We start from the raw sequence: 14,419 nt of genomic DNA on the forward strand, positions 1-14,419 counted from the left end.
TGACTTGAGAGGTATGCCAGCCGGGAGGACACGGCCTCACATAGAGGGCAGGGGTCTAGCTGTCCCTTTCCTGATCCCTCCAGTCCAGAGACTGACACCTTTTGTGCCCTCCCTCTCTCTCTCCGTCTCTCCTCGTTTCCGCCTCTGGGCCCCGCCGCCTCGCCGTCTCCTGTCCCCCGGCGCCTTGACCGCCGCCCGGCCTAGGTGGTGGCGCACCTCTTCTCCAGCCACGCCCCGCAGGCGGCCCCTCAGCGCCTGGGCAAGAGCAGCTCTGTCACCCGGCTCTACAAGGCGCACACGGTGGCCGCGAAGTTCCAGCAGTCGCTCCTGGATCTGGTGGAAAAGATGGAGAGGTGAGCCTGGCAGGGGCACGGGCACCCGGCCTCAGCTCTGACCCCCGGGGGTTCGCACCCTCCTCCTCTGGGACCTCACACTGCCCTGCCCCCGCCAGGTGCAACCCCTTGTTCGTCAGGTGCCTGAAGCCCAACCACAAGAAGGTATGTGACGGCTGAGGTTCCTGGGAGAGCCACGTCCTCTCCCCATGCTGTGTGACCTTGGGCGAGTGGCTCTGCCTCTCTGGACCTCCATCTGCCCAGCCTAGCGGTGTCTGGGCCCATGTGCAGCTTCCTATCCGGGCCCTCCCCCAGGAGCCGGGGCTTTTCGAGCCAGATGTGGTGACGGCCCAGCTACGCTACTCGGGGCTGCTGGAGACTGTGCGGATCCGCAAGGAGGGCTTTCCAGCACGGCTGCCCTTCCAGCTGTTCATCGACAGGTACCTGGGTCAGGGTGGCTCCTGAGCCCCAGGGATACACAGCCCGGGCAGCATAGGGCTTGCCATGCACAGCTGCTGCGGTTGTGCCCTATACGAGACCACCACATGCTAGCAGTTATACAGCAGATGTATTTACTGTTTTGCATTTTTTCATAGTTTTGCTATGTGTGTATTGGTTCCAAAGAGGAGTAATTTTAATAGTAACTATGACCAGTTTCCAGCAGATGGCAGTAAAGCATCTTATGCTACTGAAACCACTTATTACAGCTTTGGGAGGCTCAGCCGTCTTGAGGACAGAAAGCCTTTTCCTGTTTAGAAGACCTATGAGTAGAGGCACTGCTGGGACCCGGGGCTCCTGGAGACAGGGGTTGGGGTGGTGACCCCGAGGTCAAGAAGGCAACCGGGCGGCTCCCCTAGCCGCACGCTGGGTTTGGGCCCGCAGGTACCGCTGTCTAGTGGCCCTCCAGCACGGCCTGCCAGCCAGCGGGGACATGTGTGTGTCGGTGCTGAGTCGCCTGTGCACGGTCACGCCAAACATGTACCGCGTCGGCGTCAGCAAGGTGAGCCCCACTGGCACGCAGCCCCTGGGGGGCCCCAGGCCGGGGCCCGTGGGCTCAGCAACGGCCGGGCCGCAGGCGGCCGGCCCAGAGGCCGTCCAGTCAGGCTGGGACACGGATGCTGCTCCCACCCCCGGACTTGCCTGGCCGTTCCCACGGCCTGATTCCCCATCCCACCTCCCCCGCCTCTTCAGACCCCGTCGTCCGCCAGCCCGTTCCGGGGCTGCCCTGTCCGAGGTCTCCATGGACTTCTGGAGAGGGAGGCGCCCCAGGCAGCCACCTGGGCCTCCGCTGCCCCAGCATTTGCCTCCCGCCCTCAGCTCTTCCTGAAGGAGCACCTGCACCAGCTGCTGGAGGGCATGCGGGAGCACGTGCTGAACCTGGCGGCCCTCACGCTGCAGCGCTGCCTCCGCGGCTTCTTCATCCGTCGGCGTTTCCGCTCCCTGCGCCGCAAGATCGTCCTGCTGCAGAGCCGGGCCCGCGGCTACCTGGCCAGGTGTGGCCCAGAGAGGGCAGGGTCCTACGGCTAGGCTTCGGGAAGGTCGAGCCTGAACGCGGGCAGTGAGCTCCCTGTTCCTGGAGGCGTGCACGCTGAGAGTGGGGGCCTCTGCAGGAAGGAGATCAGAGTCTCTGTGTCTGCTTTTGGATGTTCTTCCCTCCCACCCCCTGGTCCTTGTGGCCGGTGGGCAGGAATCCACCCAGCCGACAGGGGCCCCACCCCGCATCTCCCATCCCCTGGGCCTACACCTTGACAGGAAGTGCACGGTCCAGACGGTTCCCTCCGGCCACGCCCCCCAGTGTGTTGTGTGACCTTGGCCAACTCACTGCCCCTCTCTGGGCTTGCGTCTCTTTGTGCCAAGGGCCCCGGCATGAGGTGTAGGCCCTGATACCTGAGCACGGCGGGTGTGGGCATCTCGGCCCCTTGCTCACCCTTGACCCCGGCCCCCAAGCCCTCTACCCAGACCCTCCTTGCCCCCCACCCCCAGGCAGCGGTATCAGCAGATGAGAAGGCGTCTGGTGAGGTTCCGGGCCCTGGTGCACACGTACACGAGCCACCGGCGTCACCTCAAGGTGCTGCAGGCCTGCCCTGGGGTCCAGGGGGGTGGCAGGAACGGGGCGGAGGCACTCAGCCCCCAGGCGGAGACCGCTGGGCTGCACAGGCTTGGGTTCAAATCCCCGCGTGGCCCTCTCTAGCCGTGCGCTCCCCACCCGCCTCTGGGGTGTGCAGGGGCAGATGAGAGGCTGTAGGGCAACGGGGTGGCCTGGTGCAGGGCTCACAGCGGGGGCCCCGGTAACCGGGCGCAGTTAGGACGTGGCGACCTGAGCAGCACCGGCTCTGGTTTTGCTCTCGACACCCTGGCCCGTTGTCGTATAACCCACCGCCAGACAGACAGCACGACCCCTCAGCCCCAAGGAACTGCGTGCCTTTACTGACGGTCTTGTGGGTGCCGGGGAGGTCCCGGAAACCCTGTGCGTCTCTGCCCTCCCGAGGGTCCCTTCTCTGCCCTGTGCCCACGTCCCTTGTCTTTCTCTGGCCGCGCCTCCGCCTCCCCCGTCTGTGAGCTGGGCCTGGGGCCGCCGTCCCCTCTGCCCGCAGCTGCCCGCCGTGACCGCCTGCTCTGCTGCAGCTGAGGGCGGGGCGGAGGCTCCGGGTGGAGGAGGCGCGGCTACGGGAGCAGGAGGCGGGCGCGGGGGTGTGGGTGGCCGCGGGGAGCAGGAGGGGAGGCCGGCAGGTGGGGGTGCGGCAGGCCCGTGCCCTCACTCGGTGCTGTGCCCCGCGCCCCCAGGAGCTGAGCAGGCGGCAGGTGGTGGCTGTGGGGCACCTGGAGGTCCCCGCGGAGCTGGCTGGACTCCTGCGAGCGGCGGCGGGTATGTCCGCGCCGGGCAGTGCGGCGGGGGCAGGCGGGCAAGGGGACCGGGCTCCTCACGGCCTCCTCTGCCCACAGGCCTCGGGACGGGCCAGGTGCCCCGCGTGGGCCCCGTGCGGACTCCCCGGCTTCAGGCGGAGCCCCGGGCCACGCTGCCCCTGGACATCAACAACTACCCTATGGCCAAGTTTGTCCGGTGCCACTTCAAGGTAAGGGCAGGCAGAGGCCCAGTAGCACGGGCGCCGTCCTCAGCCTGGGGCCGGCTCCTGGCCACGGCCTGTGGCATCGGGACGAGCCCTTCAGCTGCTGGGTGGCGAGACGCCGGGGACCTCCGGGGGCCCGGGGAGCAGTGCAGGGCCCTCGGGGGTTGGGAAGGGGCGTTGGGAGACATTTCGGATATTTCACAGCGGTGGACCCACAGCACATGGCTCCGCCCCTCGTCTCCTGCCCTCCGAGGGGCCTCGTGGGGGCTCCGCCGCTGACGTGCTGGTGTCTGCCCCTCTGCAAGCCGCTGCCCAGCCGCACACTGGGGACAGGAGCCCCTGCCTCCCCGGCGCGTGTGCCCCGACCTGGCGCGCTGCGGTGGGCCCCGACGTGCCTGTCGGTCCCGGCTCTGTGCCCACGTGCCTGCCTCGCCTCGTGTCCCCAGGAGCCTGCCTTCGGGATGCTGACGGTGCCCCTGAGGACGCCCCTCACGCGGCTGCCGGCGGAGTACCACGCAGAGGCTGTGGGCATCTTCAAGCTGGTACGGGTCCGCCCAGACCACCTTTGAATTCGGAGACCCTGCCCCCGAGGCCAGAGAGCGAGACCCCTCGCCTGCCCTCCTGGACCCTCCACCAGCCCAAGCCATAAACCCAGGCCTCTGCCTGGGAGCCGAGACTTCTGTGAGGCGGCATCTGGCCTCCGCCCTGGGCTGGGGGCCCTTCTCCCGCCACCTTCCCGGCGACAGGGCTGCCTCTGAGCCTCTCTGGCGCTTCCAGGGACACTGAGAGTAGGTCCTAACCTGAAAGGGGAGGCAGAGCAGCCCTGACGAGCGATCCCCCGCGTGGACAGAGGAAGGCACGGGGCTCGGGGAGTCCAGTCAGGGCCCCTCATCCAGCCCTGGCCGGCGTCAGTGAGGGCTTCCCGGAGGAGGGGGCGTTTGAGCTGGACAGGAAGGAGGCGTCAGAGGGTCCCGGCCGGGGCGCGTGGAGGGGCACCGAGAGACGAGGACGTTGCCGTGCCCAGAACAGGGACGCGGGAGGGCAAAGGCCGGAGGGGCTCGAGGCCTGGATGACAGGCCCAGAGCTCAGGTCCAGGCGCCCGCGGCCGGGGAGCCAAGGACGGCGCTTCCACGGGAGGGGTGTGGTGGGGTGTGCATGTTAGAAGGTGCCCTCGGGCTGGGTGCGGCAGGAGGCGGGGGGCCGCAGAGGCCTGGGGCGAGGTGGGGCTGGGGCTGCAGGAGGCGCGTGAGCAGCAGAACCTCGACTTTCCCCAAAGGCCTGGCTGTCTGGCCTAGGGTGTGGCTGCGATACGGTGACGTGGGGGACTTCCGCATGGGTGGGGACGCGGGGAGGACATGAGAGGGATGCGTGGGGGGGGGACCTGCCGGGGACAGCCCTCCGAGACGCCCGGGGGTCTGTCTGTGGCCAGATCCTGCGCTTCATGGGCGACCCGCAGCTGCATGGTGCGCAGGACCGCGTCTTCGGGAGCTACGTGGTGCAGAAGGGGCTGGCGGTGCCCGAGCTGCGGGATGAGATCCTGGCACAGCTGGCCAACCAGGTGTGGCGCAACCCGCGTGCCCGCAACGCCGAGCGGGGCTGGCTCCTGATGGCCGCGTGCCTGGGCGGCTTCGCGCCCTCCCCGCGCCTCGACAAGTACCTGCTCAAGTGAGTGCCGCGGGGTGGCCGGGGCCGGGGCGGGGACACCGCGTCCGGCCAGGCCAGGCGGGAGGCCCTGTCCGTGGGAGCGCAGGCTTGGGGGCTGGCCCGGGGCTTTGCCACAGAGGGCAGGAGTCAGGCGGACTGGACACGGCTTCTGGAACTCGGGGGTGGCTCGACTGGGGTGCGGGGAATTGGGAAGAGGCGCTGACCTCTCACGTCGTGGGGGGCGGGGTGTAGCAGGATGGTTAGGGGTGTAGACTCCGACAGACGGTGTTCAGATCCCAGCTCAGCTGTGTGACCTCGGGCAAGTTGTTTAACCTCTCTGAGCCTGTTTCCTCACCTATAAAACGGGGGTGCCACGAGTACCTACGTCACAGGCTGGGTGAGGATTACATGTGCAAACACAGGCGAAGTGCTTAGAGCAGAGACAGGCTCTGGCAAGCACCGTGTGAGTGCAGCCTCCATCAGCATCCTGAGCACGAGAAGATGGCGGTGGTGGTGACGTCCTCCTGGGTGCTGAGGACGATCTGTACGGGAAAGCGCTCCAGCAGGCCCTGGGCTCGCGTCCTAGCTCTGACACACAGCTGCTGTGTGACCTGGGGCAAGCCACGGGCCCTCTCTGAGCCTCGTTCCTTCCCTGGAAATGGAGGGTGGTCACAGGACCCACCCCACAGGGTGGCTGTGAGCTACGGAGTGTGCAGAGCTGCCCCGAGCTGCGTGCTGTAGGGGGCAGCTCCCGTGGCTGGTCCTGGGAGTCTGTGCCTGGTCCCGTGGGCATGGCTCTAGCTTCGCTCTGGGAGCTGCTGTCCGCCTGCTCTTCTGCTGCTCCCGGCCAGGCCACCAGCAGTGGTGAGGAGCAGGGAGCCTGGCACGGGGAGTGCCCGCCCCGGCAGGGGCCAGGCTGCCTGGCCCTGGGTCAGGTGGGACCCTCACAGCCGTCTCGGTGAACGTGGAAGCAGGCTCAGAGACGGCCAGCGACCGCCCAGGGTGGGCTGGTGAGGGAACAGAGGGAGTCCCCAAAGGACAGGTCCTTGCCCCCACCCCCCCCCCCCGCAGACCCCACCCTGGCAGTGACATTTTGCTCCAACAAGCTTAGGTGGGCCAACCTGGAACCTTTTTGGCCGTACCCGGACCCGTGGCCTGGATGCTCTCGGCTCCGCCTGGGAACTCCGGGCTGCCCCACGTCATCTGTAGCCCAGCCTCAGAGCTCTGGGCCGGCCTGGGCCTCCCCACGAGCCTCGGGGTCCCCCGCACGCCCAGCTAAGCTCGGGCCCCCCCTCATCCTGGCGCCACCTCCTACCCGTTAGGTTTGTGTCTGATTATGGGCGGAATGGCTTCCAGGCTGTGTGTCAACATCGCCTCATGCAGGCCATGGGCCAGGCCCAGCAGCAGGGCCCCGGCGCTGCCCGCACCTTCCCGCCAACCCAGCTCGAGTGGACAGCTACCCAGGAGAAGGCCGGGATGGCGCTGGACGTGGGCTGCTTCAACGGTGCGCCGCCCTCTGGCCGTGCTGTGCTGCCCTCCGCCCCCGAGCCCCCCTCCCCGCCCGCCCCATGGAGGGGCGGCAGGCACCAGTGGCCTGGAGTTAGGAGAGCTGGGAGGGGCCTGCAGGATGTGGCCCTGGGGAGTCCGCTTGTGGGTGCAGGGGCTGGACCTGGACGGTGGAGGGGAGCGGGGCCGTGAGGTTGCGCACCCAGGGTCCGGGAGAGAGCCGGGGAGCGGCAGGACTGGCCCGTAGATGCTCTGGGCTGAGCCCCGCACCTGCTGCCGCCCAGGTGACCAGTTCTCCTGCCCGGTGCACTCCTGGAGTACAGGGGAAGAGGTGGCTGGAGACATCCTGCGGCACAGGTTGGCACCTGGGGTGCCCCGCCCGGCACACCCCCGTGCACCTGGGAAGGAGGAGGGGGGCGGGAGGCTGGGTCCCCCCGGGGCCCGTAGGGTCCACGCAGGTCACGCGTGCCGTCTGGCTGCTGTCCCAGGGTCTCCCCGGGCAGCGCCTCTCGGCTCTGTCCCTCATTCCCACCCCTCCGCGTGCTGTTACCAGGGGGCTGACCGACGGCTGGCGGGGCTGGACGGTGGCCATGAAGAACGGGGTCCAGTGGGCAGAGCTGGCCGGCCATGACTACGTACTGGACTTGGTGTCGGCCCTCGAGCTGCTCAGGGAGTTCCCGCGACGGAAGGCCTACTTCATCGTGGGTGCGGAGGGCCCCACGACGGGCAGGGGAAGCCCCAGGTACGGATCATCTCTCCCGGCACAAGGCCCCCGCTTCCAGATGCTGGGGGGTGGGCTGCGTTCTGAACTTAAGCTTCGAGGTTCTCACGGAGGTGGGACTCGCCAAAGCGTCCTGCCTTTAAAGGGAGAGAGGCAGCCAGTTCCGGGGCACAGAGGAGAATGGAGGTTCTGGGAGGGCACTGGGTCTCTGGGGGTTCAGCTGCTCTGCCTTCGCTGTCCCCACAGCGTGTTTGGGAACAGCTGGGACTCGGACGAGGACGCACCCACGAGGCCCCAGCCCCAGGGGCACGTGCCCGTCGTGGCGGACTCCGATGGGTCCTGCAGCCACAATGAGGACGGTACAGACGGAGAGACTGAGGCCCAGAGAGGGACAGCGACCCACCAAGGTCAACCAGCAGTGGCCACTGTCTGGTGAGGGGAGCCTGGGGGCCGGGCGTGGTGATCAGCAGGAGGAGAGAACTTGGCTTTTGTGTCCACCTGCCCCGCCAGACTCGGACGGCCTTGGAGAGCCCGCTGTGCCCCCCAAGGGACTGGACTGCTACCTGGATAGCCTCTTCGACCCTGTGCTGTCCTACGGGGAGGCGGTAGGGACGCAGCAGGGCGACCAGATCGTGGCGTAGCGCGTGTGCACAGGAGCCTCTCACAGCCAGGGCCCTGGGGGGCCTGTCCCCTCTGGGCCTCCGGCAGAGGATGAGGGTGTCCTCACGGCTAGAGGTCTTCCTGCCCGACTCGGGAAGACCTGCAGCTGGCGGTCCAGGACCCTGCCAACCCCGCACCGGGCGCAGGCCCGCTGGGCACCCTTGCTCACTCTGGGAGCCCCCGGGGGCCCCTCCGAGGCAGGACGGGCAGCCCTGAGCAGGCACAGCCCCTCTGAGCCTCAGTTTGCTCCCCTGTGAAGGGGGGTGAGTCGGGGCTCCCAAGGGTGCAGGAGGCCTGACTGGGGTGCCACGTGGGCAGAGGCCGTGCCCACGGCAGACGCTGGCCGGCGGGAGGCCCCTGGGACGCAGGCGGTGGCGGTGTCGGGTGCCCGTTGCCTTGGAACCTGGGCAGTACGGCACGGGGGCGGTCCCTTGAGCCACGGTCCCCCGCCCCCAGGACCTGGAGAAGCCGACAGCGATTGCCTGCCGCATGAAAGGGGGTGGCCAGCCTGGCGGAGACGGCGGCGGCAGCACCGAAGGCACCCCCCGGAGGCCTCCAGAGCCAGAGCCAGAGCCAGAACCAAGTCAGTGCCTGCCCCCCGGGTCGCTCCAGGGTCGGGCAGGGTGGGGCCCCACGGTTCCCAGCGCTGCTCCAGGCCTAGAACAGAGGCGGCCTCGGGCGGGGGGGGGGCGGGCGCGGTTGGGAATCCCCCGAACCCCCCCCCCCCCCCCCCCGCACCGTCTGCCGAGCCGCGGATCCTCAGTTCCAGGCCTGGACGCCTCCACGTTGGCCCTGCAGCAAGCCTTCATCCACAAGCAGGCCGTGCTGCTGGTGAGTGTGTGTGGGGTGGGGGGGGCTGCGGGGCCGAGCCCGCCCGCCCGCTCACCCACGCGCCGCCACCGCCCTCCCCAGGCCCGGGAGATGACCCTGCAGGCCATGGCGCAGCCGCCGCCGCCACCGCGCACTTCCCCGAGGCCCTCGCCCCCGGAGGTGAGCCCGGCCGCCAGCTGAGTGCCGCGGTGCCCTGGGGCATCGCTGCGCCTCCGAGCCGGGAGCCCCCTCCGCCCCTCCCGGGCAGGCGTGGGGTCCCTGGCAGCAGACCCACGTGTGCCAGGAAGCCCACCTCACCCCCTGCTCTCCACAGAAGCCCCTAGCGCCAGAGGCCCGGCCGAAGCTCACAGGCGCTGGGCCCCCCGCCAAGCCCGTGCTCCTGCGCCCCGCTCCGAAGCCTGTGGCCCCCGCCCCTCTGGCCAAGGCCCCGAGGCCCCCCACCAAGCCCGTGGCTGCCCCCATTCTGGCTCAGGGCCGGGCTTCTCCGGAAGCCGGTGAGTGTCCTCTCCCAGCCGGGGGGCTCCCCGGGGCGGGACTGGGCTGGCGGGCTCACCTGTCGCCCCGCGCCCCTGCCGCAGCTTCCCGCTGCCCGGAGCTGGTCCGGTCCTCGACCCTCAACTCGGAGCACTTCCCGCAGCCCACGCAGCAGATCAAAGACATCGTCAGGCAGCACCAGCAACCCCCCCGGGGAGGCCGGCCGGAGGCCCTCAGGTCAGCCTCCCCGCGGGCCTGCGCGGCCGCCGCCCGGGGGCCCGCCGGCTGGGTCTGCAGCGCCCCGCCCAGCAGCCTTTAGGGCGTGAGTCTGTTCTCTCAGGTGGTCCCAATGAGCCCCCCGGGGCAGAGGGAGGCCAGGCCGCTCTCCAGGGTGTGCTGTGTGACCCCACGCCCATCTCTGGTCGTCTCCGGGCTCTCGTTGACACTGATGGGGGTGGAGGGAGACGTTCCGTCCTGGAGGGTGGTGTGGCTGGGAAGGGGCGGCTCAGTGTCCCGCCCCCCAGGAAGGACGGCGGGAGGGTGTTCGTGAGGCGGCCGGACCCCCACGAGGAGGCCCTGCGGATCCTGAGGGCGCAGGTGAGCCCCGCGACGGCGGCCGCACCCGGTGCCCAGGTGAGGGCGGGGTCTGGCGGCACCCAGGCGGGGCGGGGCACAGCGTGGGGCCCCCGGGGAGCCCCAGCCGCCAGCCGCCCCTGCACGCCATGGCCCTGCCGCTGCCCCTGAGCGCTGTCTCTGGGGTGGGCGCAGGTCCCCCGCGAGGCCGTGGCCCTGGGGAAGCCGGTGACCAGCACACCGAGTCCCTCCACGGGGCCCACTCCAGGTGAGGGCCAGGAGGGAGGGAGGGGCCCGAGGGCAGGTGTCCAGGTGTGAGCACAGGTGAGTCTTGGTCTGCGTGAGGGTGGCGTGCGTGTCCATGTCTCTGGGCCGGAGTGGACCTACACCGTGGACGTTTGTGTAACCGTATCAGCACTTAACACTGACTTCAGGCCAGGTCCCCTCTGGCTTCACTAAATCTTCACTAAGACCCTTCAACACAGTACCATTTGTGCCTGTAGATGTTACAGATGGGGAGGGAGGCACAGAGAGGTTAGGTGACTCGTGCAAGATCACACAGCTCAAAAGTATCAGACCAGGACTAGAAACCCAGGCCTCCTGGCATCACAACCGGAGCCCTAATCTCTGCACCCCTGCCCACGGCCGCTCACGTCCCGCCCTGCCAGCCACGCTGCGGTGGCTCCTGGGGTGAACTCCCGACGGCTCACCGCGGCCCACGAGGCGCCGCGGACCCACCTGCCTCCCCGACCCCGTGTGCTCCCGCTCCCTCCTCAGGGCTCGGTTCCTTGCTGTTCCCTCTCCCGGAAGATTCTCGCGTGCCCGGCCCCTTCTCCTCACTCACGGCTCAAACGTCACCTCCTCGGAGAGCTCCACCCAACCGCCCAGACCGATGGCCCCCACGGCCCAGCCCCAGACTCTCCGAAGTCACTCCCATTTATTTCCCAGCACTGAGAGCGCCGTCCTTCCTGAGCTGTCTGTTCCCCCCACAGCTGCCAGGGCCTCGTTCCCGGGCAGTGCCCTGTCTGTCCGGCTCCCAGGCACCCGGCCCCTGGCGGGCCTGCAGGCACCGGGTCTCTGCGTGTGGGGTGAGGCTGGGCCGTGCGAGCGTGCACGTGTGCCTGCGTGGTCAGGTGTGTCTACGCCCAGGGTGGGGAGGGCTCTGCGCCAGTCCGCTCCCCCGGCCCTGCCCCCGCAGCGCTGCCCTCGCGGTCCCTGGCGCCGGAGGAGGACCATGTACAGACCCGGCTGCACCGCAGCCTCAACCCCGCCTTCTACGGCTACCGGGCCGCGCCCTGGCGGATCTTCCTGCGCAAAGAGGTGCTGGGGCCTGGCCGGGCCGATGTGGGCAGAGGGGCCGAGGGGGGCAGGAGACGGCCGGGGGGCGCTGCAGGGAGGGAGGGGCCTCCAGGAGGTCCTCACGGGGGCCCCGCCCCCACAGGTGTTCTACCCCAAGGACAGCTACAGCCACCCCGTGCAGCTGGACCTCCTGTTCCGCCAGGTGAGGGCCGCTCCCCTAAGTGCCTCGTGTGCTCGGCGGGGCAGCGGGCACACAGCGCCGCCGCCTGCAGACCCTGCTCTGCCCTCGGGCCTGGGGTCCTCGACCCCGGAGGAGGGGCGGCTGCCCTGCGGAGTCCCCCGCCGTGGACAGGGCCGTGGAGTCCACAGTCCCGCCCACCCAGACTCACGGCTGGTCTGAGCTACAGGGGCCCCTGGGTCCACCCCACGCCCCACCGGGCAGATGAGGACACCAGGGCCCGGGGAGGGCGGGGGTGAGGAGAAGGGAGAGGGTCCCGGGAGGTGGGATCTGACGTACACAGAGGACCGCGCTGTCGCGGAAGGGCCCGCCCCCACCTTCCCGACGTCCTAAGACGGCCTGGCCTGGCTTCCCGGCTGGGCTGGGGGCGTCCCACGGGCCGCCCGCATCACACCCGTCCCACAGATCCTGCACGACACGCTCTCCGAGGCCTGCCCACGCATCTCCGCGGAGGAGAGGCTCCAGATGAGAGCCCTGTTTGGTACCGTGGAGGGGCCGGGGGGGAGGGACGGGGCAGCCCGCTGGAGCCCCCCCCCCACCTCCCCGCTCTGCCCCCGGCCCCTCCCATGGCCCGGCCCCGGGGCTGGGCTGGGCTCTGCCCCACCGGCTGCGGCCCCGGCCGCCCTGTCTGTCTGTGGACGTGTTTCCCAGAATGCACGCTGGGAACACAGGGGTCCCACCCCTCCTTGCGGAGGGCCAGCCTCCCTTCCTGCCACGTGGGTCCGCAGCGGAGGCACCAGGGTCCTGACCCGACCGGTGTCCCTTAGCCCAGAGTGAGCTGGACACGCAGCGGCCCCTGGTGACGGAGAGCGTGAAGCGGGCCGTGGTCAGCACCGCACGCGACCGTTGGGAGGTCTACTTCTCCCGCCTCTTCCCCGCCACGGTGCGAGCCCCGTGCCCGCCCCCTGCCTGCCCAGGGGCTCCGGGGATGAGGCTGGACGACCCTCACGCGCCCCTTGTCCCCCCCCAGGGCAGCGCGGGCACCGGGGTGCAGATCCTAGCTGTGTCGCACGCGGGCATCAAGCTGCTGCGCGCGGTCCAGGGCAGCCGCGAGGCCGGCGGGCGGCTGCAGGTCCTGCGCGCGTACAGGTGACCGGCGGGCGGGCGCGACCAGGCGGGCTGGACGCGGGGCACCGGCCGGCACCGGCGCGTCCTCCCCGACGCGCTCCACAGCCAGTGGTGGAGCGCCGTCCGCCCTCCCTCCGTGTCTGCAGGCACCACATGCATGGGTTCCACCAACCGCGGGTGGAACGTGTTCAGGAAAAAAAATTTCCGGAAAGTTCCGAAAAGCAAAAGTTGGGTTTGTCACTCACTGGCAACTACTCACATAGCATCTGTGCTGCTTTTATGACTGTCTACACAGTATTTACACCGAATCAGGTGTTGAGAGTGACCTGGAGGTGGTTGAACGCACACGGGGTGTGCGCAGGTCTATGCACGCCCTAGGCCATCTCACAGGAGGGACTTAGCGTTGGTGGATTTCGGTGCCCTCGAAGGGCCCTGGAACGAGTCCCCTGCACGCACGGAGGGACGACTGTACCTGTGAGGTGCCCAGCTCTCTGCCAAGCCCTTTAATCAGGGAAACAGGCTGAGAGAGAGATGCTGCGGTCTCGGGTCCCACAGCCAGGCAGTGGCCAGCTAGGAGCCGCTGCCCCATCCCCGGCTCGGGCCACGTCGCAGCCCTGCCCTCACAGAGCTCGCCGTGCAGTGCGGGCAACTGCGTGTGAACAGCCAGCGCGGGTGCAGCTCCAGCACGAGACCTTCCCGAGCCCCCAGACCCCCGCCTCCCAGCAGCCCCCCCGTCCTCTGCGCCAGAGCACGGCGCAGAGCCGCACTCACCACGTGGGCACAAGCTCCTTGCTGGGAAGGATGGAGCGTTTGCTCAGGGGGTGAAAGAGAGAGGTTTCTGTGAACAGGAGGAGCAGGGCGGGTGGGTGGACGGCGTCCCTCTGGCCGCAGGGCCCCGCCCTCATGCCACCTCCCCATCCCCCAGCTTCGCAGATATCCTGTTTGTGACCATCCCCTCCCAGAACATGCTAGAGTTCAACCTGGCCAGCGAGAAGGTCATTCTCTTCTCAGCCCGAGCTCACCAGGTCAAGACCCTGGTGGACGACTTCATCCTGGAGCTGAAGAAGGTCAGGGCCCTCCTAACGTGCCCCTGGCAGGGCCGAGGGCCCAGAACAGGGCTCTCCACCCCGGGTGTACCAGCCACACCTGCCTGGGAAGCGTGGATGCGTGTGTGTCCGCAACTGTGTCCACTGGCTCTTCACGGGCTGAGCCTTCCACCCGCATGCCCGGGCCCCCTCTTCCTGCTCCTTCAGAGTCCTTCACACGCGCCTCCGGGCGCCACAGCAGCCGCGTGGCTCCCCCGCTGCAGGGCCTGCGCGGCCCGCTGCTGCAGTGGCAGTGTCTGCCCCCGCGGCTCCCTCCAGGCCGGGCGGCCCCCAGGCCCGGCCCCTGGCCTCAGTGGGGAGGCTTGGGGAGGGGTGGAGGAGCGAGGCCTGTGCCTGCGCTCGGACGCCCTCTGTGCGGGCCAGGGCACGGGCCCCCGGCCCCTGGGAGGAGGGGGTGGGACTGCAGCCCTCACCCGCCCCCGGCTGACCCAGGACTCGGACTACGTGGTGGCTGTGAGGAGCTTCCTGCCGGAGGACCCGGCGCTGCTGGCCTTCCACAAGGGCGACATCATCCACCTGCAGCCCCTGGAGCCGCCCCGGACGGGTCAGGGCCGCGGGGAGCGGGCGTCCGGGGGAGGCGGGCCAGGGGCCTCCCCGCGGTGCTGACACAGGCCCGGCCCGCAGGCTACAGTGCCGGCTGCGTGGTCGGCAAGAAGGTCGTGTACCTGGAGGAGCTGCGGCGTCGGGGCCCTGACTTTGGTGAGTACCCTGGGACCCCCACGTAGCCGCCACTGCTGCCAGACCTGGACCCCAAGTGGCAGGTGCCTGCTGGGGGTCCAGGCGTCCAAAGGGTCTGGCCTGGCCTCAGCTCCTCAAGCGGCCAGGCAGGCCAGCCCTCTGCCCGCGCATCTGGCCGAGGGTCTCCATGGACACTAGCGTTTCCGTGTTTGTGGCCGAGG

General features: G+C 69.4%; 1 protein-coding gene across 1 annotated transcript in view; it reads left to right on the forward strand.

Moving 5' to 3' along the window:
• MYO15A (myosin XVA) overlaps positions 1–14,419 on the forward strand; it is a 48,460-nt gene that overhangs the window by 18,024 nt on the left and 16,017 nt on the right. The window contains 31 exon segments of the mRNA XM_057715636.1: positions 205–353; positions 452–497; positions 648–772; positions 1,215–1,332; positions 1,650–1,825; positions 2,316–2,400; positions 2,958–3,011; positions 3,117–3,198; positions 3,276–3,406; positions 3,847–3,942; positions 4,830–5,065; positions 6,367–6,548; positions 6,835–6,907; positions 7,104–7,292; positions 7,518–7,678; positions 7,782–7,876; positions 8,388–8,514; positions 8,695–8,762; positions 8,844–8,921; positions 9,076–9,256; positions 9,341–9,473; positions 9,761–9,869; positions 10,005–10,077; positions 11,008–11,129; positions 11,251–11,310; positions 11,752–11,827; positions 12,114–12,229; positions 12,317–12,435; positions 13,340–13,481; positions 13,953–14,064; positions 14,145–14,219. Of these exon segments, the coding sequence (XP_057571619.1) occupies positions 205–353; positions 452–497; positions 648–772; positions 1,215–1,332; positions 1,650–1,825; positions 2,316–2,400; positions 2,958–3,011; positions 3,117–3,198; positions 3,276–3,406; positions 3,847–3,942; positions 4,830–5,065; positions 6,367–6,548; positions 6,835–6,907; positions 7,104–7,292; positions 7,518–7,678; positions 7,782–7,876; positions 8,388–8,514; positions 8,695–8,762; positions 8,844–8,921; positions 9,076–9,256; positions 9,341–9,473; positions 9,761–9,869; positions 10,005–10,077; positions 11,008–11,129; positions 11,251–11,310; positions 11,752–11,827; positions 12,114–12,229; positions 12,317–12,435; positions 13,340–13,481; positions 13,953–14,064; positions 14,145–14,219 (3,589 nt within the window).

The sequence above is a fragment of the Hippopotamus amphibius genome, chromosome 17, assembly GCF_030028045.1.
Source record: "Hippopotamus amphibius kiboko isolate mHipAmp2 chromosome 17, mHipAmp2.hap2, whole genome shotgun sequence".
NCBI lineage: Eukaryota > Metazoa > Chordata > Mammalia > Artiodactyla > Hippopotamidae > Hippopotamus > Hippopotamus amphibius.